The sequence below is a fragment of the Desmodus rotundus genome, chromosome 6 (genome assembly GCF_022682495.2).
Source record: "Desmodus rotundus isolate HL8 chromosome 6, HLdesRot8A.1, whole genome shotgun sequence".
Lineage (NCBI taxonomy): Eukaryota > Metazoa > Chordata > Mammalia > Chiroptera > Phyllostomidae > Desmodus > Desmodus rotundus.
Genome location: NC_071392.1, coordinates 23,294,329 through 23,321,491, shown reverse-complemented (window position 1 = coordinate 23,321,491; position 27,163 = coordinate 23,294,329). Strand labels below are relative to the sequence as shown.

Here is a 27,163-nt window from a genome sequence, read left to right as displayed (position 1 = left end):
GCAAAAGGAAACAGCTACCTGTTTGGTTTTGACTAGTGAATGTGTCTGTTTCTTTCTATAGCTCTGTATAGTGTGTTAGAGAATTCCAGAGTGTGCTCTCATTATCAGATGTTTGGAGGAGAGATGTTGTATGAGAATAAATATCGCAGCAAATATGTCTAAAAGGAAGTACAAAAACGTACTTTCCAAAAGAATACAAACCTATAAAATTCTCTCTTGGCAAATCACTTAATAGTAGAGTGGTACCATTTGATTTATTCTGCCAAGAAAAATAAAAAATGTCTACTCGCCTGAGTGATATTCATTGAAGTGAATACATTTATACATACATTATATTACTGTTGTGTCTTGTTACTTCATTGGCATTAAGATAGTTCATGACTCATTTAGAAAAATTATACTTATGAAATCTTGACATAACCATACTTCTTAAGTATAAATACTTGAAAAAAGCATGCATAAGACTTATTTTCTCCTGTAAATTCTCAGTCTCAGAATCACATTTGACTTCATCAATTTGGAGAAAAAGTAAAAAGAATGTTAAAATATGATTTGCTGTTTTAAGTTTTCAGCAAATCTTATCTTAGAAATTCAAAGAGCTTCCCTTAAAATAAAATTCCACTTGAATAAAGAAATATAAGACTATATAAAATCATTAAAAATAAGATACAATTTGATATACCAATATTCAAACTGAATGATCATGTCCATTGTTTGTAGCCTTAAAAAAAATACATTATTTTTTTTATATTTTCCCAGTATGAAACTCACAGTAAGGGAAATATAAAGGTTTGTAAGTGTAATGGTTCCTATCTCTATATCCTATAATTCATGCAGGAAATCTTAAATTAAAAATGATCTTCATTCTTCATGTTTTTACATATTAAGAAATAGAGATGCTTACATATCAACCTTGATATTCTTTCCGTTTCTTATTGTGAATGAAATAGTTAGCCAATACCTCAATAAAAATTACATAGAATAGTTAAGTAGAGTTAACATATAAGGAAGTTTAAAGGTTAGCTAACTTAATCATTTTCCTGTTCATATGTGGATATGACATAGTTGGGGATTGCGTTGAGTATTGACACACCAAATTAATCCCAAATAAAATTAATATGAATAACTCATAAACTTGCTTTCAACTCTGTAATGAACATACCTGCAGTTTAGTAACTTCACACTTAAACGAAGGTGATTCTTTGAAGCCTTGACCAAAAACTCTCACCGTCATGCAGCTGTATTTTCGGACATTACAGAATCCAGCGTTCTCAAGCTCTATAATTTCAGGATCCTTGTCTTTGGAAAATATAATAACAAAATAAGACATATTTTCTTTAATTTCAGATTAAAACTAATTATTTTCAAAGCCCAAAGTTTTTTAAAAATATAAAATAGTATTTCAAAGTCTATTCCAAATATTACTCAGGACATTAACTAAAATATTAAATGTTAAGAGTAATGATATTTAAAAAAGTGTTATCTACCACCAGGCCAGTAAAAATATTTTTACAGACTCTATCATTCCCTAAAATATACAAGTTCAGTTAATATTAATGTCAATAAAGGGCAAGTATGGAGAAATTACTATTATAATGTCCTATGTTTTGATTTTACCATTTTGGTTTGTGCCGTAGACATGGGTTATAGGAAAATACTTTTGTAATAAAATAGTGTAGTTAGCAATGTAGTATATTAAAATTTTTAAATCCTTATTTTAAGCTTTAGAAAGAGTTATCAAAATTCATGTCTGCTGCCACTCTAGTATGGTTGATGTTTTTGTGTATTATTGCTACTCTACACACTACCATAATCTTAGGTGTGCCTCTCAGCCACAGAAGAAAAGATTTCTTCTAGTGGTCATAGTTCATTGACCTTCATATGGTTATATCTCTGGTCTCGGTAACATCGTATATTATCTATGTAAGCACGATCTGGTTGCCAAAATAGATAAATGCAGTAGGTGAAAGTAATTGAGTCTTTTGTCTGACGACTGGCAATATCTAAGCTAATATAACTTTACTAGCAATAGGATACAAAATTATAAGTTATGTGTACTCAGAATCCTAACTGTATTCATAATTTTTTTAAATGTTAGTTTATTCTTTCCTATATTCAACAAGTGATTGCTGAGCAACTTCTGTTTTTCTGGTATTATTCTAGCTAGTGAGGATATAGTAATGAACAAAGTTCTTGCCTTCATGTAACTAACTTATAATATGAGAAGACAAAAAGTCAGTGAAAAAATAAAAATAAAGTATATTACATAAATCTATTAAAATTAAAGTATGTTACATTCATATCTATGGAGAAAAAGTATGTTAACTACATTAAAAGAGACAAAGACTATAAGGTTATGTTAGAAAATGTACTTCATTCTGAAGGACCATGAAAGGGTTCCCTTGTAATTTGATATTTGAACAGGGAAGAGAAGGAAGTCAGTCATAGAGACACGTGGTGGAAGAATGGTTCAGTTAGAGGTGTCTGTAAGTACATAGGTCCTGAGGTAGGAGCAGGCTGGGCCTCTTTCAGAAAGAGCAAACGTCCACTTGGGAACACTGGAGAGCAGTGAGCTACAGGAAGGATTGTAGATGATTTCAGTGAGAGAGGAGCGTCAGATTATTGTAGGTTCTCCTAGGCTGTGGCAGAGACTATGGCTTTCACTGGGAAGGAGATGCAGAGCCATTAGAGAGAGATTAAGTGGAGGAGTAATAGGATCTGACATACATTTCAAAGGAACCACTTTAGCTCATTGAGTAGAATCAAGTTTGAAAGAATCTTTAATAATCCAGGTGAGGGATAAGGATGATTTGGACTAAATTTATAGCAGAAAAAGAGATACAATTTTTTTGAAACTAGAGATGGATTTGCTAATGAATTTGTTAATGGATTAACTCATGGATTAACTAACGGGTTTGCAAATGGATTACACATGAGGCATGAGAGAAAAAGAAAAGTCAAAATGATTACAAATTTTTAATGTGAGCAATTAGAGGAATAAAGTTTGCATTTAGTGAGATAGACAATTCTGCAGTTGGGAAAGGGCAGAGTGGTGGGGGTAGGAGGAAAATCAGGAGTTATTGGTACACTAGATAATGGAATCAAATTGATTCTAAAAACTTCTTTCTCTAATATTTTGGGAGAAAATAGTTTCATGCAGATAAGCTAGAGAAGAAATTGAACAAATTAGTATAATTAGGAAAACATTATATTTCTCAATTTAGCATTTTTAAAACACTGTTTATAGCATTTTTTAAACACTGTTTATAATGTTTTCCTAATTATACTAATTCATTTTTTTCTCTAACTCATCTACATGAAACTATTTTCTTCCAAAATATTAGGTGGGGAGGGCTGGGGGTTAAGCTGGGGTAGGGGGAAAAGGCAGAGAACTGTACTTGAATAACAATAAAATTAGAGGAAAAAAATGCTAAATTTGAGTTCTAGAAAAACTTATTTTCCGCCAGTAGAGGGCCCAGCTATGTGCCAAATCCATGAGGCCAAGGGAACCCAGCATTTTCAAGGAACAGAACAAAGACCAAAGTGGGGAAATTGGATGAGTGAGGGCAACAATAGTAGGGGGTGAGTTTTGACAGACATTGTGTGTGAGATTACATTGTGCCCTATAGGCTATCATAAAAGTGCTTCTGCTTTTACTCTGAATATGATGTGACACTTTTGTAAAATTATTAATGTATTAGTTAATATAATTTGTTTTCCCCCTATATTATCTGAACATCTCTGCTGAAAGAACACAGATATTTTCATAATCAAGTAATAATCCCAACATTGCAGTTGGAGAGTCTTACTTACTGTGTGCGCCACTGCAGTCATAGGAACTAAAGCCTGGGGAACATAGGCACCCCCACTGCATACACTGCCCATTGCCACTGCATAAACTGGGGCACTTCAGTACCAAGAGGATGTCTTCAATCGATCTGGCATATTCTTCTGTGTTATATCGCCCCTCTTCCAAAATCCTCCTTTCACATTCATTTTCTAAAAGGGCCACACCTGCTTCTGCCCAGCTAAGGTCATCTTTTAGAAGGACATCCTTAACACACATTTCTATAACACTGTCTAGTCTCTTGCCAAGAAAGGTGAGACAGTGCCTTCCTAAGCTGGAGTTGGCTAGAGTCTGCTGACACAGGGCCAAGGTGCTGTATTCCGTCAGGCCAGAGGGTGTGGGCCACGTGGGGACAAACTCTTGCTGGACATCCTCGGTATGGTCCTCAGGGAAAAAATAAGTAAACTCCTCTAGGCCCCTCTGGCTGAGACTTTGGAAAGCCAGCAAAGGAAGAAACTCATATAAATTGTGCCGTTTCCATCTGTTTTGTTGGTGCTGCCCTGTTTCTTGGCTGTGGCTAGCCGGGTCTCGCGTGTGTGTCCCATTGCCCGAAGCTTTTGTTGCGTTTTGTTTCTCATTCTCAGGATATAGTTGTAAATTGACGTCCAGTTTGGTTAGGTTCTCGTGCTTGTTTTCTTGAGAGAAACTCCAATTAGTTTCTTCTCGAGATGTATGCTTTATTCCTTGGACAATAGCTTCTGAATTAATATACTTAGAGGTGACGTCTAGTTCTGGTATCAAGGAAGAAAACTTAACGTGTGTGAAGTCTCTGCATTCTGAACCAATGTCTGACTGAGAAGCGACGACCAGATGATGAGAAGATGGATACAATGAAGTTTTGTCCAGGGAGCAGCTGCAGTAGGGTCGTTTTCCAGGCAGTGGCAGAGAAATTGGCATTGTGTCAAACATGCTTTTTCCTGGCAAAATCCTTGCAGATGGAAAACAGAAAAGAACAGTAATTTGGACAAATCCATTTTTTCCCAGTGAGGTGTTGCAAAAAAAAAAAAGCAAAGTGCTGAGTCACCACTCATTTTAAGTCAAATATTAATACAATAACAAGTGAAAATAATTTACTTGTTTACCTCCATTCATTAATAAAAGCAACACAATTATTAAAAGTTTGATCAATTTTGATTCCACTTCTGTCATGGAAGTCATTTTCTGGGTTTTCATCAAAGGTGCCACAAAGTCCCAAGGTGCTTCCGTAATCCGAACTAGGGGCTCTGACTGTTAAACTCATGCCCCACGTGCTAAGATCGGCACGGATAAATGCTCCGGAAGAAAACCAGATCTGAAACACAGCAATAAGTCGTTTAAAATAATATTCAATATAGACTAAGAAAAAACTTAATACAAATATGAAACAAATTTATTCCCTTAATATAAAAGAAAAATGAAATACCGATTTTCCTTACACTATACACTTTTCCTTCTAATGCTGTATGTCAAAATAATGGTGTTTTGCATTTTGCCGACTTGAAATTTCATCTCCACATTGATCCTTTTATTTAGACATTTTGTTCACACTTCTTTCGTTAAATAATGTAAACTAAAGTGAGGCATTTTATACAATTACAACAGCTATAAATGTTAAGAATAATATTTACTGTGTAATGTCTCTGATAGTAATTATTTGATATTGACCTAGACTGCTGAGTAATTGATTTACACATATAAATGTAATTCTGGAAGGGAACATATTCCTAATTAGCATTCTCTTGCTGCCAGTACGCAAAAGAATCGCAAGCCAAATTATAATCAGAACATTGCTTGGGGAGTTAAGAATGCAAGCAGGGGTTTTTTGGACCATCCTAATAGGCTGTGTCATCTAACTGTGACCCTCCTCACAGGAGTGTCACACTCCCAGATCAGGGACTTGGATGCACATGTTGAGAATCCCTCTCTCCCCAAAATGATGTGTGTCTGTTCCTCCGACTCTACTTCCTCTTTTAATTTTTTTAGATTTTAAAATTGCATTTTCTTCTTTTTTAAAAAATGGTAAGTGTTCATTACAGAAAATTATTTTAGAAGCAATCAAATCTCATATTACTACCCAATCTGAGATAGCTAATGTTAGGATCTTGGTGCAAATTCTTTGAACACTTCTGTATTTCATTAATTTCTTTTCCTGTCAATAAATACACATCTCCTCCAAAATTTTCATGACTACAAAGTGTTCTATTATATGACACTACTATATTTAGGGTTTTGGTTAAACTCTTTTATTCTTCCTTTTTTAACTTTCCCTTCTTAAAAAATGAGATGCAATGCACATCATTGGGGTTCTGCAAATCCTTAATTATTTTAAGTTTTCAGAAGTAAAATTTCTTTAAAAATGACATGCATAGGTTTAATTTATATACATGTGTGTATATATATACACACATATACATAAATATGTATACATACACACACATATATGTATATATATATGAGGTCTATCCAGAAAGTATCCAGCAATATAATATGAAAAATAGAGAGACACTTATTGAAGAAGATAAAGAAACATTGTACATAGGACAGTGATGCCTCAGTCCCCTTCAAAGTAGGCAGCTTGGGACCTCAAGTAGTTACTCCAATTGCCCTGTCGTATTTTCCTGAATCTCAGCAATAGTCTGAAATCTCTTCCCTTTTAAAGGTAATTTTAGTTTGGGGAAAAGCCAGAAGTCACAGGGCACCAAATCTGAGCTGTAGGGGCACTGAGTCACCTGGGTGATTTAATGTTTCACCAAAAACTTTGCACGAGATGTGATGCGTGAGCAGGCATGTTGTCTGTGATGAAGCTGCCAGTCATCAGCTGCCCACAGCTGTGGCTTTCTGACTCATCTGAATAGGTTCCGTGGAGGAATGTTCAAGCTTAATACAAAATTTGATGCAGATCCGTTGCTGTACTCACTCAGTCATTTTGAATGTGACAGCCACACAGTACACATGCTCATTCATCAGTGTCTGCTGCCCCCACTGACTAGTACAATGAAGTTATCGTTGTTCACACATGTGCATTCCAGTCCACTCTCCTTGGCTGCCAGGGTACATAGACTGACATCACTCTCTCGTTGTATTCCACTATCATTATGTTAACAATGGTTCAAATTTTTCCAGACACACCTCATATATATATTTTTTTTTCTGGAAAGACTGTACTACTTACTCTTGCCATTATTGTATGGTAAATGTATAATCTGCATTTCTTTGATTACTAGTGAAGTTGAAGGTTTTATATTTTTGGTTATTTGTACTTTTGGACATATTTATCAATTTTATTTCTTTTCTGAATTGCCTGTTTTTATTACTTGCTCATTGTAATTGGAGGGCTGATTACACATTAGTGATGCATAAGTATTTTCTGAACTAACTACATTTTTTATATGTAGCAAATATTTTTCCCAGGTTTTGATTTATAGTTTGGTTTTTGATGATGGAATTCAAATATATAAAGTTATGCTAAAAATTCTTGTTCACCTCAGTGTTATAAAAACATTCACCTTCATTTTCTATGGTTTTCAGTTCAATTTAAAATTTATTTAACTGGAATTTACTTTATTGGAAGATGAAAAGAAGATGACCTCAAAATACAAATAGTGAGTTCACAGATATGAAAAATCATTTTAAAATATTTATGATTGTATAATCTTCAATATTCTTGCTTTTCTAATCTCTTCCATGTATCTACCAGCCTATTCCTGAGGTAGAACCATCTGTATTCATTTTGAAAATTAACTAGATGTTTCTGAATATTTATTTTTAATTATATATTTGATCTTTAATATATAATTTGTCAGGCAGTGTCAAAAAAAAATTTTATGACTAATCCACACAATTATATTGAAATCTTAAATAGGAAAGTTTAGATTTGACAAAGTTATTGTGTCTATTTGTGTGTGGTCAGTGGAAAAATATTTTGCTCCTTCTAAGATCAATGTTAACCTAAATGTTATTTTCTTGGGAAAAAAATTCTAATATTGAAAATGATCATTTTTAATATAATAGAGATGAAAAGAAGTTCAGGATAAATCCAAAATCTGTAGAGACAAAGAAATTTTTCTTTTAATAATAATCATACAGCCCTGGCTGGTGTGGCTCAATGGTTTGAGTACCAGCCTGCGAATCAAAGGGTTGCCAGTTCAATTCTTGGTCAGGGCACATGCCTGGGTTGTGGGCTAGGTTCCTGGTTGGGGACGTGTGAGAGGCAACCACACACTGTTGTTTCTCTTCCTTTCTTTCTCCTTCCCTTCCCGTCTCTCTAAAAATAAATAAAATCTTTTAAAAAATAATAATAATCGTACATACTGTGACTTTTCTTCCTAGGTAAGATTCACTTATTTTGACATTGCTGGTTTCATCTTGGCTCTTTACAAATAAATATGGCTGTGATTCATGTAGCTGACCTCTGCACATATCGAAAGTAACTACATCACCTTCTTCTTTGGCAACAAACCCGCAGTTACATGACACAGGATAATGAAGGCTTCCACAGTCCCATTGACGTACATGGACTTCAAAATCACGTGACATGCTCTTATAAAGCACAAACGTTCCAGTCTTGAAATTATCATACACCCTATCGTTAACAAAAGTTAATTTCATTAACAAATGGTATAAAATGTCACAATGTCTGTTACATTTGTCTATATGCATTCAATACACTTCACTGCCAGAATTAAAAACCTATTTCTAATAGGTTTATATGTCATGAGCATTTTTGTGTAGAGCACTGAGGAAGCGTGGGGTGATAGCCGCCTAAATCTCTCCACTCTTCTGCTACCTTTGCAGCACTTCTGGCAGCTCCTGTTCCAGCTGTCTCTTTCCACCTCACTTTCATTTCCTGCACAGTGCCTACCTTTCTCAGATATACTATATGTTTGTTTATTAACTGTGTGTATCTACTTCACCTTTACAAAGGTAAGCTCCATGAGGGTAGAGTATGTTTGGCTTATCACTGCCATGCCTCCCAGCACTTAGAACATGGTTTGTCACTTAGTGGTTGCACAATTAATCTTGTTGGATTGTAATATATTAAATTAGTCACCACTGTGTTTCCTGAGGTTTTCCTCTAAAACATCTAAGTTTTAAATTTTAATCATAAAGGGTTCTTGCATGTGGAATCTGTTCCTGTAACTTTTCATGATGATTCAAACTTTGGGAGTATCATTTGCTATTGGATGGCATCTGCATCTGTGCGCTAATATTGAATAATTTTACTGACAATGATCACGTTATAATTTTTTTAAAGAATAAATTACCTTGCATCATGAAGGAAATTTTGACTTAAGAATGAAGTGTTCATATCATTTTCTCTATGGGATGTTTTAAAATCATAAATTTCCCAGAGTAGTATAACTGAATTTAAATCCTTCTATGCAGATATTACTGATAAGATACCTTAGATTTCTTTTTGGTCATTTGTCCATTTTACTTTAAGTTCCAGAGGTAAATATCCAGGTATTCATAATAACTACAATAGGTTTTCCCTTGAGTATACTTGCCATGAATTAGAAGTGACTAGATTTTTAAATAATTATAATGTGTTAGTTTAACTATCTTGCCTTAAACCTTAAAGATTATTTCAGTATCACATAGAAATGCAATACATTATATATATCTAGAGAAAGTTGTTGAATCATTTTTAAAAATCAAGTCAAGATAAAATGAGTGTCTGTGTTTGTAAGAATCTTCATTTTTACAAATTTAGCCTCACTGCTAATCCATATATTCACTAAAAACTAGATTTTAAAGAAAAAATATTCCACACACTTAAATCAGTATTTTGAAACAAGGCAGTGATGTTCATAAAAGCCTTCCTTTTAATCTTTCAGTGAAGGAGACTAAAAAATAATAACATACAATGATTTTTTTTAAAGACAACAACAAAATTTAAAAGAAACACAAACCATTAAATGAAAAAAAAACTCTGAGGAAATTACCTGCCATCAAATGTAATTATATGTGGGTCAGTAAATGAATAGCAGTAGGCAGCTGGAACATCCTTTACTCTGATCTTAAAAGTAAAAACATTTTCAGTAAATATTGTCATTAATTGTTATTTAGTAATATCCAACAAATTGTTTAGTGATCTCAATAAGTTTTTAATTATTTTATCATAGTTTTGGAAAATAAAATCATTTTAAAGTTGAAATAACACTTAAAAAATTTGAAATGTAAAGTTTTCAAGCTATAGTGATAAAATTACATATTTTTAATGTTCAAATTATAAAGGTATTGTTTTGATTTGTCAACCTGAATGCTGTCTGGAACGTAGCTGTTCCACAGGAAATCCTCATTAACTATAGGTTCCACTATGACGTCTGTAACTCTGTCTCCATCTCGAAGAAAATCCGTTGCAGCAGTGTAGTGCACGAGAGTGCGGCTGCAGGTCCCGTTAGCACAGGGCGATGTCTGATGAAGGTCCACGTGACAGGAAGACAGTGCCAAATTTAAGCCTAGCTGTTCTTTACCTATGTTATTAAAGAAATACATGGAGAATTTTCCTAACAAAATATACCAACCAAAGCGTGCGATCAGTTGATTAACATGAAACATTAAATTGAGAGATTTTTCTTAAATTATCTTTTCTTACTTAAAATATACAGTTGTGATTTTTGTCTAAATAAAAGCAGAGCTGTTGAATTCTACCTGATCTTTACAAATAGTCAATTTTAATATAGACATATATTTGTACATGCATATTACTATTTCCAATAAAGTTTTAAATCCATATGCACTGGGTAAAATTCAAAAAGCAATATATAAAATTCAAAAGCAATATATAAAATTTGTCTTTGTTTCTGTAAAAAAGTTGTAATTTTAACACTAAGTAGCATAATTTGATTTTTTTCTGCCTGAGAATTGGGCCTTGGGCCTAGGCTGTCTTAACATGTCTTGGGGCCTGCACTCATGTTTCATCTACTGAATGGCAGCTATGATTATTGGTACAGGGTTCACCATCTTAAAAAATAGAAAAATCAAAACAAATTAAGGTAATTCCACACTAGTAATAAACTCTCTACCTCTTTTTACCTCCCAAACATCCCAGTCTAGTCAAGACCCCAAGATGCTTCCTTGCCTATGGAGCCAAGAACAAGAAAAAACAATTTGGAAAGAAAATGGTAACCAAAGAAAAGGAACTCTTGGACTTTGCCTAATGAGACAAGAAGGATAGAATCCTCTAACAACTGTCTACAAAGAAAGTTTGCTCACACACACAATTAATAATTACAAAATCCTTCTGAGAATCAAGGAGGAAGAAAGTTGTTAAAACCTCTCCTTTTTCCACACATCATTTTCACGTGTGAAATTATATCTCTCTGACATAGGTAGACTGCACTAAGTTCAAAATTCCTGGAAAAAGGAATTTTTTCTTCATGCATTTCTTCTAGGAATACATATGTTTATCAAGCACATACAAATAACAGAAGCATCCAAACTCTTAAACTGGTCCCTAAAGGAAATATGGAATATATCCAGCTTTGATATAGTCCCTGCCGTAATTTTCCTTGGTTTATGGTATGAAGGCCAAGTATTGTTCTTAAGTCTGTGAAAAAGCAGTACAGTCTGCAGAAATAGACTACGAGACACCTAGTTTTTTGTAATGAAAGTAGGGATGTAATGAAAATACACAAAAGAAGTTCTTATGAGCTGATTAATATCTAGAATAAAGTCCAGAAATTTTCCTCCAGAGAAAACAAAATTATATTTAATTGGCAAAGAATAAAAACATTCAAACTTCTAAAATGGAAGGGATACATTCAGGCTGTTTGATATCACTATAAGCAATGCTTGATTTGTTGAAAATTGAGAGCATGCAAATACAGTTTAAAGTATATTTGTAATGGAAAGACACCTTTGCCTAATATAATTTTGAAAATATCAATAACCACTCTTCTTTTTCTGCCTCATAAACTGTAGTAAAATTTGCATAATGCTTTTCAGAGGCAGACTGAAATAGAACTAAGTAAAACTGCCTGAGACAGAGGGTTTAATTTCATGTTTGTGGGCTGTATTTCAAAATACAGTGTTGCTCATGGTGCTCCTGAAATCTGAGTAACTGGGTATTGTCGACTAAACCTGTTTACTGTCAAGTATCTTGGAATAGCTTCTCGATTCCTCTTTGGACCTCCATATCATCTCTTTTCCTGGGTGCACCATTCCCATGGGACTCTCTCTCTTCCCCCATAGCATTTTATCCTTTTGTTTCTCTGATTTAATTAGGAATAACATAGACATGAAGACCTAGATACGTTTTCTTTGGTGTATTTATTTACTAAATAAAATTTTACCTCTTATGCTGAAAATGCATGCTAACAGAATTACAAATCTCTCTTGAAGGTTGTATTTTAAGTTACGTATCTCTTAACATGTCTTGGTCTCTGCTTCAGAGACAGGAAGACAAAAGAACCCAGCGAGTGCTGTAACTGCCACACATGGTTTGTCCCCATGTCATCTTCTTCTGTGGAAGAATTTCAGGTGTGTGTATGGCTGTGGCAGTGACATGCATGTGGCCATGTGAAGTGCAATCTATAGAATTAGTAAATTACATGGAAGAACTTTTAATAGACCTTGAACATAAGCTTATGTTAGGGAGAGAAGTACAGAGAATGCATTATGAGATCCACGGTACACAGGATTGAACTTCTAGCATGACTTGCCACCCCTCGCTCATTTGGTATGATTTGGAAAATGTTAAAGACCACTTTGTTCTTCAATGCCTGAAAACGAAGCTGAGAGAAGAATGAACAGGAGGATGAGGAGGAGGAGAAAAAGGAGAAGGAAAAGAAAAAGAGGTAGAGGAGAAAAGGGAGAAGGAGCAGGAGGAGGATATTGTTCATTATTATTTTTTAATTGATACTTTGAGCCCAGGAGGAATGACTGTGGACTCAATATGGATTTCTCTGGCATCATAAATGTGGTTCAGTGTCATTGATATGATTGAGCTGTAATTTGATGTAAACCTGTAACACAATGACTTATATGAGAACACTTCAGCGAGTTTAAAAAGCATCAGTTATCATTTGAAATCTAATAATAAAATTGAATGGATTTGGTATATTACCTTGATCAATGGTTTTCAGTTTTAATGAGATTTTGCATTCCTGATCAAGCTCACTGAATTCAGAACAAACGATGGGAATTGTGCTCTCTATCCTCAGCTGGTATTCTTTTCCATCTTCTGATATAGTGCTCAGTTCAGGTTGTAACTGGTACAAGAAAATACGCAAAGCAGTCATGTAAAACTAGAATTTATGATGTCATTTTGAAAGGATGTTTTTTCTCAGTAGGTCATGTTTTGCTAAATGAGCTGGTAGTAATGACTTAAACACTGTAATTTACTTTTAATTACACAAGATCAACTAAAACCAAACTCTTAAAAGCAGCAGCAACACACAGAAGAATGCGCGGAGCTGCTGCACTGCTCTGAGTTTGGGCGTCTGGTTCTCCCACACGGGTGGTCAGTCTGGGGGGAGCCCGTCCTAGTGATTCCGGTTCTGTGGAGGGCACTGCAGAATAAGTGAGACAGGAGGGTTCCTGTATTCTTCCCTTTGTGTGCCCATGTTTACTGGCACACTATGGAAGAGTCTGTTCATCCTTAGGGATTAATATCATCCCTGATGTAAGTTCTACATCCAATTACTTTTAACACCAAAATCAAAATGTTATTGTCACCTGAAATGTCTCAACCTTCAGCTTATTTCACAGCCTCTGCTTTCCACAGCTGGAGTTACTGAGTGCTGAAATCTAGGACTGGTCCCTATCCTAGTTCACAGGTGAATTACTTTTTGAGGCAGGAAGTTTTTATGCAGTCTTGGTTCTTGGCTAGCTTTCAAAACAGATGGTTCTTAGTACAGAATACTCTCACTGTTGGTCTAATCCGAAAGTCCCTGGTGGCTGACTGCTAATCCTCATAGTCTATTGAGTTCTCACCAAAGTACACCCAAAGGTTCTGTGTTTCTAAGGTCTAAGCTCGGCTTCCCCTCCCACTGTGACTATGCTCTTCTGACAACGTAGTTCACTCTTCTCACTCTTTCCCCTGGTCCCTGTTTTGTATGAATGATCTTTATTCAGGAACAAGCTTTGTACTGATTCTGAGTTCTATTCTTACACTCTGTCAATTATCCAATCCTGTCCTTGAACTAGAGATAAGCCGAGGTCACAGTATGGAAAACACCCTTTGCAACTGCATGGATGGATCTGGAGAGCATTATGCCAAGTGAAATAAGCCAGGCAGTGAAAGACGAATACCGTATGGTCTCACCTATAAGTGGAACCTAATCAACAAAACAAACAAGCAAGCAAAATATAACCAGAGACATTGAAATTAAGAACAAACTGACAGTAACCAGAGGGGGGTGGGAGTGCATAATGTGGGGAAAAGCAGGAAGGGTTGTCAGGAACATGTATAAAGGACACATGGACAAAACCAAAGGCAGGTAGGATCTATGGTGGGAGGTGAGGATGAGTGGAGTAGGGGGGAGTGATGGGGAGAAAATGGAGACAACCGTACCTAAACAACAACAAAAAAGAAAATAAAAGAACAAAGCTACAATAAACATTTGCATACAGAAAAAAAGCACTTGAAAATATTGAAATATTACGTCAATATTTACAGAAACGTTTTAAAGTTTTCTGTTACTTTCATAAAATTTCACCTATAAAAAGTAAATCTGAATAATCTCCAATCCAGTGTTGCTTTGTAATATGAATTTCTGTCATGTTTTATGGGTCATGTAGATTTTATACTCCTGGAAAAATGAATTTTTTTTTTAAATGCCAATAATATTTTAAGTAAGAATGACTATTCTGTGCATTAGAGATTATTTAAAACTTGAGAACAAAGCATTTTGAAATGCATAGGTGCCCTGATTAAGCCTTTCTTTGAACTACATTCCAACATAGTTAATTTTAGCATTCTTGGGATCAATAATTGGAAATTGCGTTTCTGTTCTTTATAAAACTTTGCTGAAGAAATCAAGAGATGAGCAAGTTTACTTACACTGACATTGTTATATATGACATTTCAGTATAAATGGGAAAAAATCCCCAAGTTATAGTAGTGGGTAAAGTAGTAGTGTTTTATTACACAAAGAACAACGATGAAATTCCACATTAAGGTATTATATTTAAACCGAAGGTGAGCTGATACTGCAGGTGATTGTACTGTCATGAGGTCCTGGCATTTTCATTGATTGTAAATCTTTATTTTTACAGTCCTGAAGTAAGAAACTATCAAAACTTAATAGTAAGAAACTATTGAACTTAATAGCTATGAAAAAATAAATGAGAAAGATTAAAAAAAGAGAAAACACAGTTTCAGAGGAGTCATCTTTCTAGTCCATCTCCATTGCTACATACCTTAATTCCTGCAAAGAATTCTTGGCTTTCAATGGCTAAACTTTTTACATGTGGGTTCTCCAAGAAAAAGATGGAAGCCGTACAGAATATCTGTAAATATCATTAACAAATAATTATTTAGCAATAACATTATGTAGAAAATACATGTAAATTATTATATTTAACTACTTAATTGTAATTTTTGGTAGATAGCATTTAAGAGATAAATTTAAAAATTTGTTTAAAAATTGAGAAAAATTCCATCTTTATAAAATACTAATTATTTGAACCTCAATGAAAGGTGTTGTAGACTTTGTATTTAAGATGTATTTAAAAGTGAGTAATAAGTGATATCATTGTAAAAAAAAGGGAATATTATTTATAGAATAAAAGTATATCATTTTCAACCAGAAAGAGTCATAAAGTTACAAGGTTTCATCAGTAATAATCAGCGAATTGCTGGAAGCAAATATTCCAAGTCACTAAGATCACTGACTCATCCAGTTATCACTGGAGTTGGCACAATTACCAAGGGGAAAAAAAAAAGGAAAACATTAGCGCTTTGTATAATGGAGACAAAAACGAGTTTTAGGATATGATTTAGAAATCCATTTTGCAAGTTAATATATCCATAAAAAGAAAAGAAAACCCGATTGTTTTTGAACATACCCTGTCTCCCAGTCTGAGATTGACGCCGTCCAGCTCTAACAGAGAAAATGCCTGAACTGTGGTCTCCTGCTTCAGCTCCTCTTTCATATCCTGGGAAGAAAGCCTAGACCAAGCTATGAGGAATCCCACTGAGTTGTTTGCAGGGGAAACATCAAAAGTACACCTGCAGAAAACCCTGGACTCAATCAGCTCCACCACAACCTCTGGCTTTCCTGGAGGTGGTGGGGGCAATGAGGCAGACAGCTGACCTGGTGGGAGAAAAATGCATCATTTGTAGTTGGGCATCTCAAAAAAAGGAGACTGGCTTATGGGAAAAGCTCACGAAGACTAACTCACGGATTTATATTAAGAGAAAATAAAACCCATTAGAGGAAAAAATAATTTTTCTCTAGCAATCAGCAAAGTAGCACATTCTTATTTTCACACATAATCATATAAATATTGATAAGAGAAATTCATCAGCCAATGGAGCTTATATTAATGCATGTTGAACATGTCTACCCTTGAAAAGTCTAGCTCTTGAACAAAAAAGTAATTTACCTTTTTTAAGCTATTACCTTTTCTAAAAGATAAAACAAATAAAAATAATTTAGGTTTTCTACATTATAATTTTTGTTATAAAGAAAAAGTCACTATAATGTAAAATCAAATGACTTACTATTTTACTCTTATAATTTACTCTTACAACACAATTCCTCATTACTCTGGTTGAAAGAGCTGTTCCTGATGGGAGAGATTATACTGTCTCAGTGAAATAGACCACTGTGGGAAAATAGTCTTATTCTTTTCATTTTTCTGAGGTTAAAATGTATGAAGATTCCTCCAGGAACTTAGAGGGATTTTACAATTTTTATCTTTGGGCATTTGCAAGATTAAATCTGGGAATCTAAAATGTTTCTAAATAAGTTTTTAAATGTTTTGTTGTTTTAGAAAAGACAAAATTGAGTGATAAATTTTAAAAGATTTTAAAATGTCCTAAAATGTGTAGATTTTTTATGATATACATGACAATCAAAATATTAATTTTTCAGTTCTGTAATGTAGATTTTGAAAAGTTATAAGAAACTTTAACCTAAATGTGGGTGGGGGCACCTTATGAATTTTTAAATACTTTAGTGTTATTTTGTTAGCTATCAGAATATGTACCTTCCTATCTCAAATTAAACCAAATAATAAATATTTTGTCAAACATTTTAAACATTAGGCCAATTCATCATACTCAGACTTGAAGGAAATAATAGACTACCAATGAGTATGAATTGATTTTTTAAAAATGTATCTGAGTAAAAATATCTTGTTAAGTAAACTAAGAAAAACAACTTCAATTTATTTTTAAATAGAGAAAAACTACAGAAATAACTATTAGAAATAAGAAGTGAAAAATGACTAAAATTAAATAATTCATGAAAATTAAATTTTTTGAATCAATATTTTAAGTAGCATCAATACCTGGGTGAGCTGATCATTGCTTAGAACAGTGTAGCAAAGAGAATTTGTGAAAAGAAACTTAAAGCTTTCAAAAATGACAATTAATAAAATATAAATTATTTCTGCTTGAAAAGTACAATTTTTACTGTGTTGTCAACTCTGCTGTTAGCATATGCTAAATATGTTAATATAGTCTTTTTTCATGAAACTTTATCTGTTAGCTTTTTACTCATTTTTATGCAAGTGTTACTTGTGCAAATTGTGTATGATTTTGTATAGCATTTTTTTTCTGGTTAATTGCATAAATATTCTGAATTGTATAACAAATAGCTTAAATTTATTGCTTATTCAAGGAAGGAAAGTAATTTCACTACAATATATGTGTATGATAAAGACAATCCAAAGCTGTTATGCAGAATAGCCAAACAATTATACTTTATGATTAAAATTACTATTATTAGGAACACTTTCTTATTCTCTTAAGAACTTAAATTGCAGGGTCTAATTACACTGAGACTTTCCCATAAAATATTAGATTGTTTAAAGAATGCTAGAAAAGGGGACTGGAAAATTCATTTACAACTGCAGTAGAACATAGAAAAGCTGCTTATTTATTTCAAGGATTATTATAATAAAAAGTATTTGAAGACAAATTATATTCATTTTTAGGCATGATATCTGAATGTTACATACTCTATTTTAATTTGTTTTATGTCATTGTGGGTTATTTCACCATAATTTTTTTTTGTTAAATATATTAATTATATGTCAACAATTCCATATTTACTTAGAATATTACATCTGGCCAACAGTTGCCAGAAAAAGGCTAATGTTTCAGTAAATAATTTTGATTTCTGCCTGTCCTTTAGGAACATGTCATAAATTTAATTAGACAATCAATTTAGAGTGATTTGTCTTAAGGAATATTATAGCAGGGGATTTCTTAATATTTGAAATAACAAAAATTTTAACTAAGTTAGAAAATGAAAATTACAGATTGAAAAGGAAAGGAAAACTATGACCACATTAACACTTTTGGTGTATCTTTCAAGACTTATTTGGTAAAATGCAATCATTCCTAGAAGACAAAAATGAGATTGTGGTGAATAATCTGATTTCTTAGTTTCAGTAAATCATGAGTATCTACTAATGTCAAAGAAGGTATTCCTGCATTTTAATATTATTTACAGAATATTTGATCATTATGGATACATCAAAAATATTGAATCAACCAGCAGTTACTAGGTAGTTACAATCATTTCATATTATTAGGAAAATGCTATTATAAATACTGTACCTGCAGACTTCTTTAAATATTTCTCTAAACTAGATTTTTGGAAGTCAGATTGCTAGGAACAAATACATGTGGACTTTTAAGATTGTTGCGATACATTGCTAAGTTTTCTCCTAAAAAGACTCTACCAATAAACACACACATTTATAGGGTATGAACATGCCCAACTCTGCACCTTTGCTGATTCCAGTACTATTTCTTAAAGGCATGATAAAGTGATTTTTATTTTTGATATCCACTAAGCTGGATGTTATCATAATTCAACATCAAAAGTAAGCCACAGAACATAAAAGCCTGTTGAAATTATTAGTTTATAAATATATTATTAAAAATACAATCTGATACTTACGAACACAGTCACCTCCTATTTCAATTTCGTCAGGGCCGCATGGGTATAATTTTGCATCAGAAATGGCTGCAAAAGGTTGATTTTTTATGTTTACCCAATTGAACATAAAGATATAAGTATATTTATATATGATATGTATGAGATGACAATTCTTCAGAGAGGTATGATTTAATACAGACTAAAACATTCCTTTTCTTTTTAAGATTTTATTTATTTTTAGAGAGAGGGGAAGGGAGGGGGAAAGAGAAGGAGAGAAACATCAATGTGTGGTTGCCTCTTGCATGCCCCAGGCAACACACAGGGGAACCTGGCCTGCAACCTAGGCATAGGCTCTGACTGGGAATCGAACCAACCCCCCTTTGGTTCGCAGGCTGGTGCTCAATCCACTGAGCCACACCAGCCAAGGCAAAACATTCCTTTTTTTATAACAAATTTTTCCTCTTTCAGGATGATATCAAATAGAGATAATTTGGGTTTATATTTTGAAATTATTATAGCTTCTATATCTTGTTTTCTAAATTTTAGTCTGTATTAAGTAATGAAACATTATAATCTCCAGAAATTTATACAACAGTTAGTTTGTTTTCAGTTCCTTGGAAATTGCCTTCCCCATAGTCACGCACAGGGTTACAGAAATACATCAACAGCTATCGTGTTGATACTTATAAATCCAGTGCCGATGCTGGTTTATTTTGGGACTCTCTTTTCTTTTCCATTGATCTATTTGTCTATCTTGATGCTAATATAACACTCTGTAGGTTACTGTAACTTTAGAATAAGTCTGAAAGTCAGCTAGTGTAAATTGCCCAATTTTATTCCTTGTCAAAGTAGTTTAGGGATTATAGATACTTTCTGTGTCCATATAAATTTTAGAATGAACTTGTCAATTTCCACACACACAAAAAAGCTTGTTGGAATATTGATTAGGACTTTTTTAGAGCTATATATTTTGAGGAGAACTGACATCTTAACACTGAGTCTTTTGATTATATGGGCATGGTTTATCATTCTATTACTTTAGGCCTTCGATAATTTCTGGTAGCAAAATTTTACAAATTTTAACTTTATAGTTCATGTACATTTTTTCCCTATTGCTGAGTATTTTATATATCTGGTACTATTATTGGTCCTTTAGGCGAAATTTCTAATTTTTCATTGCTAGTATAAAGAAATATAACTGATTTTGCCTGTCAACCTTTTTCTAGCACTGCTAACCTCACTCAATAGCTCCAGTAGCTCTTTTGTGGATTCCATTGAATTTTCCAACTAGATGATGAAGTCATTTGCATTGGTATTCTTGAGGGATATTGTTCCATACCTCTCTTTTCTTGTACTCTCTGCATCTGGTTTTAGTTTCAGAATAATGCTAGCCTGACAGAGCTTAGAAGTAGTCATTCATCTTTATTTTTCTGGAAGAACTATGTAAAACTGGTACTATTTCTTGTCTAAATGCAGACAAAAAGGTTAAAATGGACCCTTACTCAGTCACCCTGAAAGGAAAGCCAGAGACTCGTGGAGATCTGCCCTGACATTTCTAAACAGCCACATCACCATCAGCAGTGAATACCTGCCCCACACTCCTGGTAGGAGGCTGTCCCTTCCGTTTGCCATCCATGCAGCCTAATTTAAGTTCTAAGTGGTATGTTAAGGTAAACCTTTATTTGCACGTCAGAGAGAATAATTCATGTGTCAGACATTAGGAGCGGAAACAAAAATCACTTCCCCAAAATCCCCTCTCCCTAAAACCAGAAGGAGGACTTGAATGTGATAAAAGAGAGAAATAATGTTGAATATTCAAAAATGAGAAATTTAGTGGGTGGTAGTAATATTACAAAACAGGAAATACTTTTTTGAGTTTTAAAAGCATGTAATAAAAATGCAAATTTTAAATATTGAATTTTTTAATTCAATGTATACAGCAGTAATATTTCTATTGAACTTGTTATTTGTATTTTACATATTTTCTGGGGTGAAAGTTTGTTTTCATTTTTAATAGTTGTCAGTGTTTCTTAAATTAATATAGATATTTTTTCTATTGAAACACCTACAGAACTTTACACAAATATTTGGTAGTGTTATTTGAAATTTTACAAAAATTAACTGTTTTTTAAAAAATTTTTTATGGCAAGAGTACTGAGAGAAATCCAAGAGACATTTTTCAGAATCTCTCAGGTTGGCCAGCCAGTGAAGCTGATCCATCTCTCTGGATTTTCTCCTTCTCAGTGACGTGCCATTAACCGAGCAGATGGCAAATTCCCATATTGAACGTGCTGCTTTCAGCCAGGTTTAGGTGGCCAGCAGTTGTGTAAGAAATGTGAAGATTCACTGGCTCACTCTCTCAGGATGGTTGTCCAGAGATTTCTCGATGCACAGAAAATAAAATACAGAATTCCCTAAATGTCAGCCACCCCTCCCCTCCCGTTGCCCTTCCAAATCTATGTCTTGTTACGTTCTCCCGTACTCCCTGTCCTGCTTTCACTCTCATAAGAACAGCACATTCTTATCACCTTAAGGCCTCTCGTGTATTGTTGCTCCCTGGGGTGTTCTTCCCCTCAACTATCTGTCCAAGGACTGTTTACCCTCAAACTCTCAGGGTCAGTGCCCTGTTCTCAGAAGAGGCTTTGTCCGGTGACGCATCATCCTAAATGACATCCTCCTTTCACCTCCAGTATTCTCTCCTACAGCAAATCTTAATCTCTTCATCCATACCATTAATTGCAATTTGTAATTGTATATATATATACTTTGCCGCAGTTTTGCGGTACTTGTGTTATTTGGGGTTTTCTAGTTGGGAAAGTCTAACAACCTCAGGATGAACATATTCATAGGTGTTGCTCACATAATTATTATTATTTGCAAGTGTTGCTTAGTTTAATAACTCTGGTATATAACAGTATCTTCCAGTATTTTCTGTCTTCTACATATGAATTTGCTCATAATTAGACCAGGGTTATGGCTTTTGAGGAAGAATACCATAAAGGAGAAGTGCCCTTATTATCAGTAGATAAATGACATCATCATTTATAAACATGTTATCACCGGTGAGGTTAACCTTTGGTACTTTCACATCAACAATTATTTTTTGAGGGTATTAAGATCTTGACAAAGAATCCTAAACAAATCTGGCCAATTTAAACCAGAAATTTATCATCACTCGAGCAATAGTAGTGACCAAATCTCGTGAGCTTTGCATTCACTCCCTACAGCCTATCCAGAGAATGGCACAAACACACCAACACACACAGTTCCGTGATTAGCGGTTCATTTGTATGATCCATGTTTTCTTACCTTCTGCACAATATCCCATACATCCCTGAGTGGGTTGTAGGAAGTACACAAAAAATTGTCCACAATTTCTGACAGACACTGGGATTTGAAAAAGACAACAGTCTTTTGTAGCGCTAAGCAAAAACTGCCAAGTGGCACAAGCTGTCAGTTGCTTGATCTCCCCAGGAGGAGGCAGTGTTTCTGAATCTCCCAGAGACAGCCAGATGGGAGCCTGTGTTCCACAGTGGTTCATCTTTTGCATCAAAGAAAACAAAAGGTAAAAATCCAATTCATTTGCACACATGGTAGATAAAGCAATTTTGCATTTTCATCTAACCAAACTTTAAAGTATTCAATTCTCAACCATATTTGTAAAAACTCTAATAACTTGTACCTGTGCTATAAAAGGAAAAGTAATTATGGAATAGTGCACTCAAAGGTAGATTCCTCGCAATTAATATCATCTTATTTGATTTAAATATCTTTATTCCTTTTGTTACATTTGTATTATGAACAAGAGAAATTAAGTATCAGATAACAGTAAAATAGGTGATTCATTCTAAGACAAAATCAGTCTAAAGTCATCTTAACATATAGCACAAAGATTAACTGATCTTAGAGAGTTTTTTTAAAAATTGCTGGAAATAGTATATCTGAGTTAATGTACAGTTCAGGAGACATAAAAAAATCAGGGGTAAAGGAAAGGATTTTTCAAAATCTGATAAAAACAATTGGAAGGTAATTTGAAAAAAAAATGAAGTTAAAGCTCACTTGAGACCAATTATCAAAATCAGGTTTAGATGGACAATAGAATTAAATAGTAAATTAACCCAGGGAAAATAAGAGACTATATATGACTTGGGAAGAACTGAGGCACTTACAAAAGGCATGCCCTTGCGTACTTAGTATCCTTCACTTCTGTATTAGGTGAATTATAGTGCCCACCTCACAGTGCTGTGAAGTATAAATAAAATAGTGCTTATGAAACAACTGCTAGATAACAAGAGCTCAGTAATCATTAGCCAGATTATAATTTTTAATATTATTGTTATTTTCATGATTAAGAACAAAGGAAAATCATAGAGGAAAAGATTGATGGTTAAATTAAATAATATTTTAAAAAACAAGACAAATAAGAGTTAAATAAAGAGAAAATTACCTGTTAATAACATATTTAGTGTGTATTATTTATTTATGGCTACATTATTATATTTCTTATTTTAACCATGCAATATCCATTTAAAAATTCAAAGATCACAAATGGACAAAATACACAAACATAATTTAAAGAATAAATACAGATGTTTAATGAATACATGAGAATATTTAGTATTAGGAAAGGTATTTTAATCTATTGCTACTGGAATTAAAAATTAACATTATATTTTTGAAAAACAATTTAACTGTATGTAATTAAAACATCAAAAAGACTAAAATAGAAAAATGATTTATATGCACATTGCTAATTGCAAAATTACTTAGAGCAAAAGCCTGAAAGTACACACATATGCTAATGGTTTAAATAAATATGATGTATATATGACAGAATATTATATTCAAACTGATATAAAGAATTTTTAATAACAAGAAAATGTGAATCTTGTAGCTACACCTGATAAATAAACATGTTTATGTAACTGAACATATAGCATGAACGTTACAAAACAATATAAGTAGGAGGGAACAATTGAAAAATGTTAATGGTAGAATGAGTGTGTGGGTGGATTAAAAATGAATGTTATTCTATCACTTGTCCTTTATTTTCTAAATATTCTATAATGCACATAAATTACTAAAACATTGTAAATAAAAATTTATTTACACAGACCTGTATTATCCTGTAGACAAAAAGAAAATTCTATCAGTTCTCTAGCCAAATGATGCAAAGACTTGGTTCAAGAGGGCATGGAGAATGGGGACAGGGAACGCTTTCCCCGGGGGCACAGCTAACCTCCAGGAAAAGAGCCAGGGGTAAAAGAGCCACTTCACCCTCACAGTTTTGTGAGGTTCTAGAATCAGTTACAATTAATTTATCCAAAGAGCTAAAATACAGAACCAAAACAATTCAAACATTTAAGGACATAGTGAATTTCCTCAAATTTTACTTCTAAATTCTGATTTTTTTTTAGTTTATTACAAGCAAAACATCACAAAAGTGACAAGAAAATAAACCAAAAGGAGAAAATAAGGCAGCTATAATGTCACAACTTAAAAGTTGGATATCTTTCCTGAGTTTTTTCTTCACATTAAGTACATGCTTAAAAGGGAAAATAATTCCTGTTTTTTCATAATTCACAAAATGTGGGTAACAATAAGGCAAATTAGCCTTCTGTTTAAGACTGACAAGAACGGAAGCAGTTTGCAGGTTACTCGTGGATAAGTACACGAGCCCTGGAGAATGATGACCTGTGATCCAAACCTGACTGGTTGGCCTGCTGGCTTGGTGACTCGAGGGGTGTTCTGTCTGAGTATATGTCCCTCACTGTATAGTGAAAATAGGAACGATAGACTGCTTTCTAGAGTTGCTGTAAAAATGATATGAGATAGTGTAGGTGAAACACTTGGTGGACTGATGAGCATAGCATAAACTGTCACTATCTTTACTACACAATATAATAAGAAACAGGAGTACTCCAGATTAATTCAGTCTTGCTGCAAAATTAAAATAATAATTCAGCATGGGAAATAAATTGGTTGTAATAAGATTCAATCCTCCTATAAAAAAATAAATAAGAAAAAGCACATGCGGTTCTTGGTGAGAGTTGAAATACCTCGACACATCTGGTTGGCATCTCAGCGGGTCTGCCAAAGATGAGAAATCGGTACCATCCAGCCGCAAGGGAATGGTCACAGATCAGGTCTTCAGTGGCTGACTGCTGGAGGTGCAGGGAGTCAAAATGGACACTTCTGTGAGGGCTCTGAAGCAACTGGTGTCCCCCGGGAGAGCACTCCTGAGCTAGGAGGGAAAGACAGGTGTCTTTATGCAAGTGCATTCTTCATTCAAGTAGGTCAGTTCTCAATTAAAATTGATTCCCAAAACAAAATAAACCAAATCAAATCAACCTATAATTGCACATAAAGACCATCTGTAATGTCAGTGTCTGTTAATAGTCAAAGATGACTAACTTGAACTTTTCGTATACACAATAAACCAATCAACAAACTCTCTAGAATGCTTTCTTTACATATTTGAGCTTCCAGAACTTTATTTTCATTTAATTTGGATAAGCAATATTTTAAAAAAAGTTTTCCAGTTGCAGTTGACATATTGTATATTAGTTTCAGGTGTACCACTTAGCAATTAAACATTTATATACTTTGCGAACTGATCACCTTTAGGACTTGTTACTTCTACCTTACCGTGTTAGAAGAAATTTACGATCTAAGTAAACATGGAAATACATCCGTGTTCATGGATCAGAAGACTTCCTGTTGTTAAGATGGCAATACTCCCCAGATTCACATGCAAACTCATCAGTCTTTACCAGAATACCAGCCGACTCCTTTGTGGAAAATGACAAACTAATTCTAAAATTCATGTGGAATTTCAAGGGACCCAGAATAGCTAAACCAATCTTGAAAAAGAACAATTGAAACAAGACAAATAAGAGTTAAATAAAGAGATTGTTGCGATACATTGCTAAGTTTTCTCCTAAAAAGACTCTAGTCTTTCTCCTAGTGATTCCTAGTGTTCACTTTCTCCTAGTGATCACTTTCTCCTAGTGATCTCCTAGAGTACTCAAATTCTCCCATTTCAACATTTACTACACAGCAGCCGTAATCAAGACAGCGTGGTGCTGGCTCAAGGGTAGACATAGAGCGATGAATAAAATTGAGAGTCCAGAAATAGACCCGAATAGCTACGGGTTTCAACAGATTTTTCATATAGGTGCCCAGCCCACTCAACGGGAAATGGACATGCTTTTCAACAAATGATGGGGGAAACTGGCTATCAGCATGCAAAAGATTGAAGGAGTACCCTTACATTATAACCTTTACAAAATTTAACTCAAAATGGATTGAGCTAAAACTATAAAACACTTAGAAAAAAATTGGGGGGTAAATCTTCATGATTTTAGATTTGGCCTTAGATTTTACAATATGACAACAAAGCACAAACAAGAAAAGATAGAAAAATTGGACTTTATCAAAATTAAAAACGTCTACTTCAAAGGACATTATCAAGAAAGTGAAAAAAACCCACAGAATGGGAAGAAGTAATTGCAAATCACATCTGGTAAGAGAATTGTATCTAGAATATACAAATAAATCATATGACTCAATAACAAAAAGGCCAATGACCCAATTTAAAAATTGTTGAAGGATCTGAGTAGGTATTTCTGCAAAGAAGATATGCAAATATCCAATAGGTACATGAAAAAATGATTTACATCATTGGCCACCAGGGAAATGCAATCAAACCACAATGAGATGGCACTCCACACCCACGATGAATACTGGAATCAAAATCTCAAATAATAACAAGTGTTGGCAAGGGTTTGCATAAATCGAAACCAGCATACACTGGTGAAGTGCAGAACAGTGCAGTCACTTTAGAATATATTTTGGCTGTTTCTCAAACATTTAAACATAGAGCTACCCTATGATCCCGTAATTTTACTCCTAAGTATGTGCCTAAGAGAAATGAAAACAACGCCACACAAAAACTGTACCCAGTTGTTTATACCAGCATTGCTTACTAAAGCCAAAGGTGGCGAGAACCCACATGTTTATCAACTGATGAATGCATATACATGTGGTGTGTAATAGTGGGAATTTATTTCATCACAAAAAAAGGCGAAGTGCTGATACATACTACAATATGAACCTTGAAAACATTTGCTAAGTGAAAGAAGTCAGTCACAAAAGACAATCTACTATATGATTTTATTTATTTAAAATACTCAGAATAGGCAAATCTATACAGCAGAAAGTATATTAGTGATTAGATATTATTAATTTTACCAAGATATGAGTCTAGAAC

The 27,163-nt window shown here is 33.9% G+C and overlaps 1 protein-coding gene across 1 annotated transcript in view; it reads right to left on the bottom strand.

Moving 5' to 3' along the window:
* The window catches only part of VWDE (von Willebrand factor D and EGF domains), a 67,054-nt gene that overhangs the window by 34,044 nt on the left and 5,847 nt on the right, over window positions 1-27,163 (bottom strand). The window contains exons 2-13 of the mRNA XM_024577191.3: window positions 24,951-25,135; window positions 22,201-22,432; window positions 18,913-18,978; window positions 15,842-16,089; window positions 15,194-15,283; window positions 12,897-13,041; window positions 10,085-10,302; window positions 9,772-9,845; window positions 8,138-8,408; window positions 4,930-5,138; window positions 3,814-4,775; window positions 1,163-1,299 (exon numbers count right to left, since the gene is read on the bottom strand). Of these exons, the coding sequence (XP_024432959.3) occupies window positions 1,163-1,299; window positions 3,814-4,775; window positions 4,930-5,138; window positions 8,138-8,408; window positions 9,772-9,845; window positions 10,085-10,302; window positions 12,897-13,041; window positions 15,194-15,283; window positions 15,842-16,089; window positions 18,913-18,978; window positions 22,201-22,432; window positions 24,951-25,135 (2,837 nt within the window). The remainder of the gene's footprint in view (window positions 1-1,162; window positions 1,300-3,813; window positions 4,776-4,929; window positions 5,139-8,137; window positions 8,409-9,771; window positions 9,846-10,084; window positions 10,303-12,896; window positions 13,042-15,193; window positions 15,284-15,841; window positions 16,090-18,912; window positions 18,979-22,200; window positions 22,433-24,950; window positions 25,136-27,163) is intronic.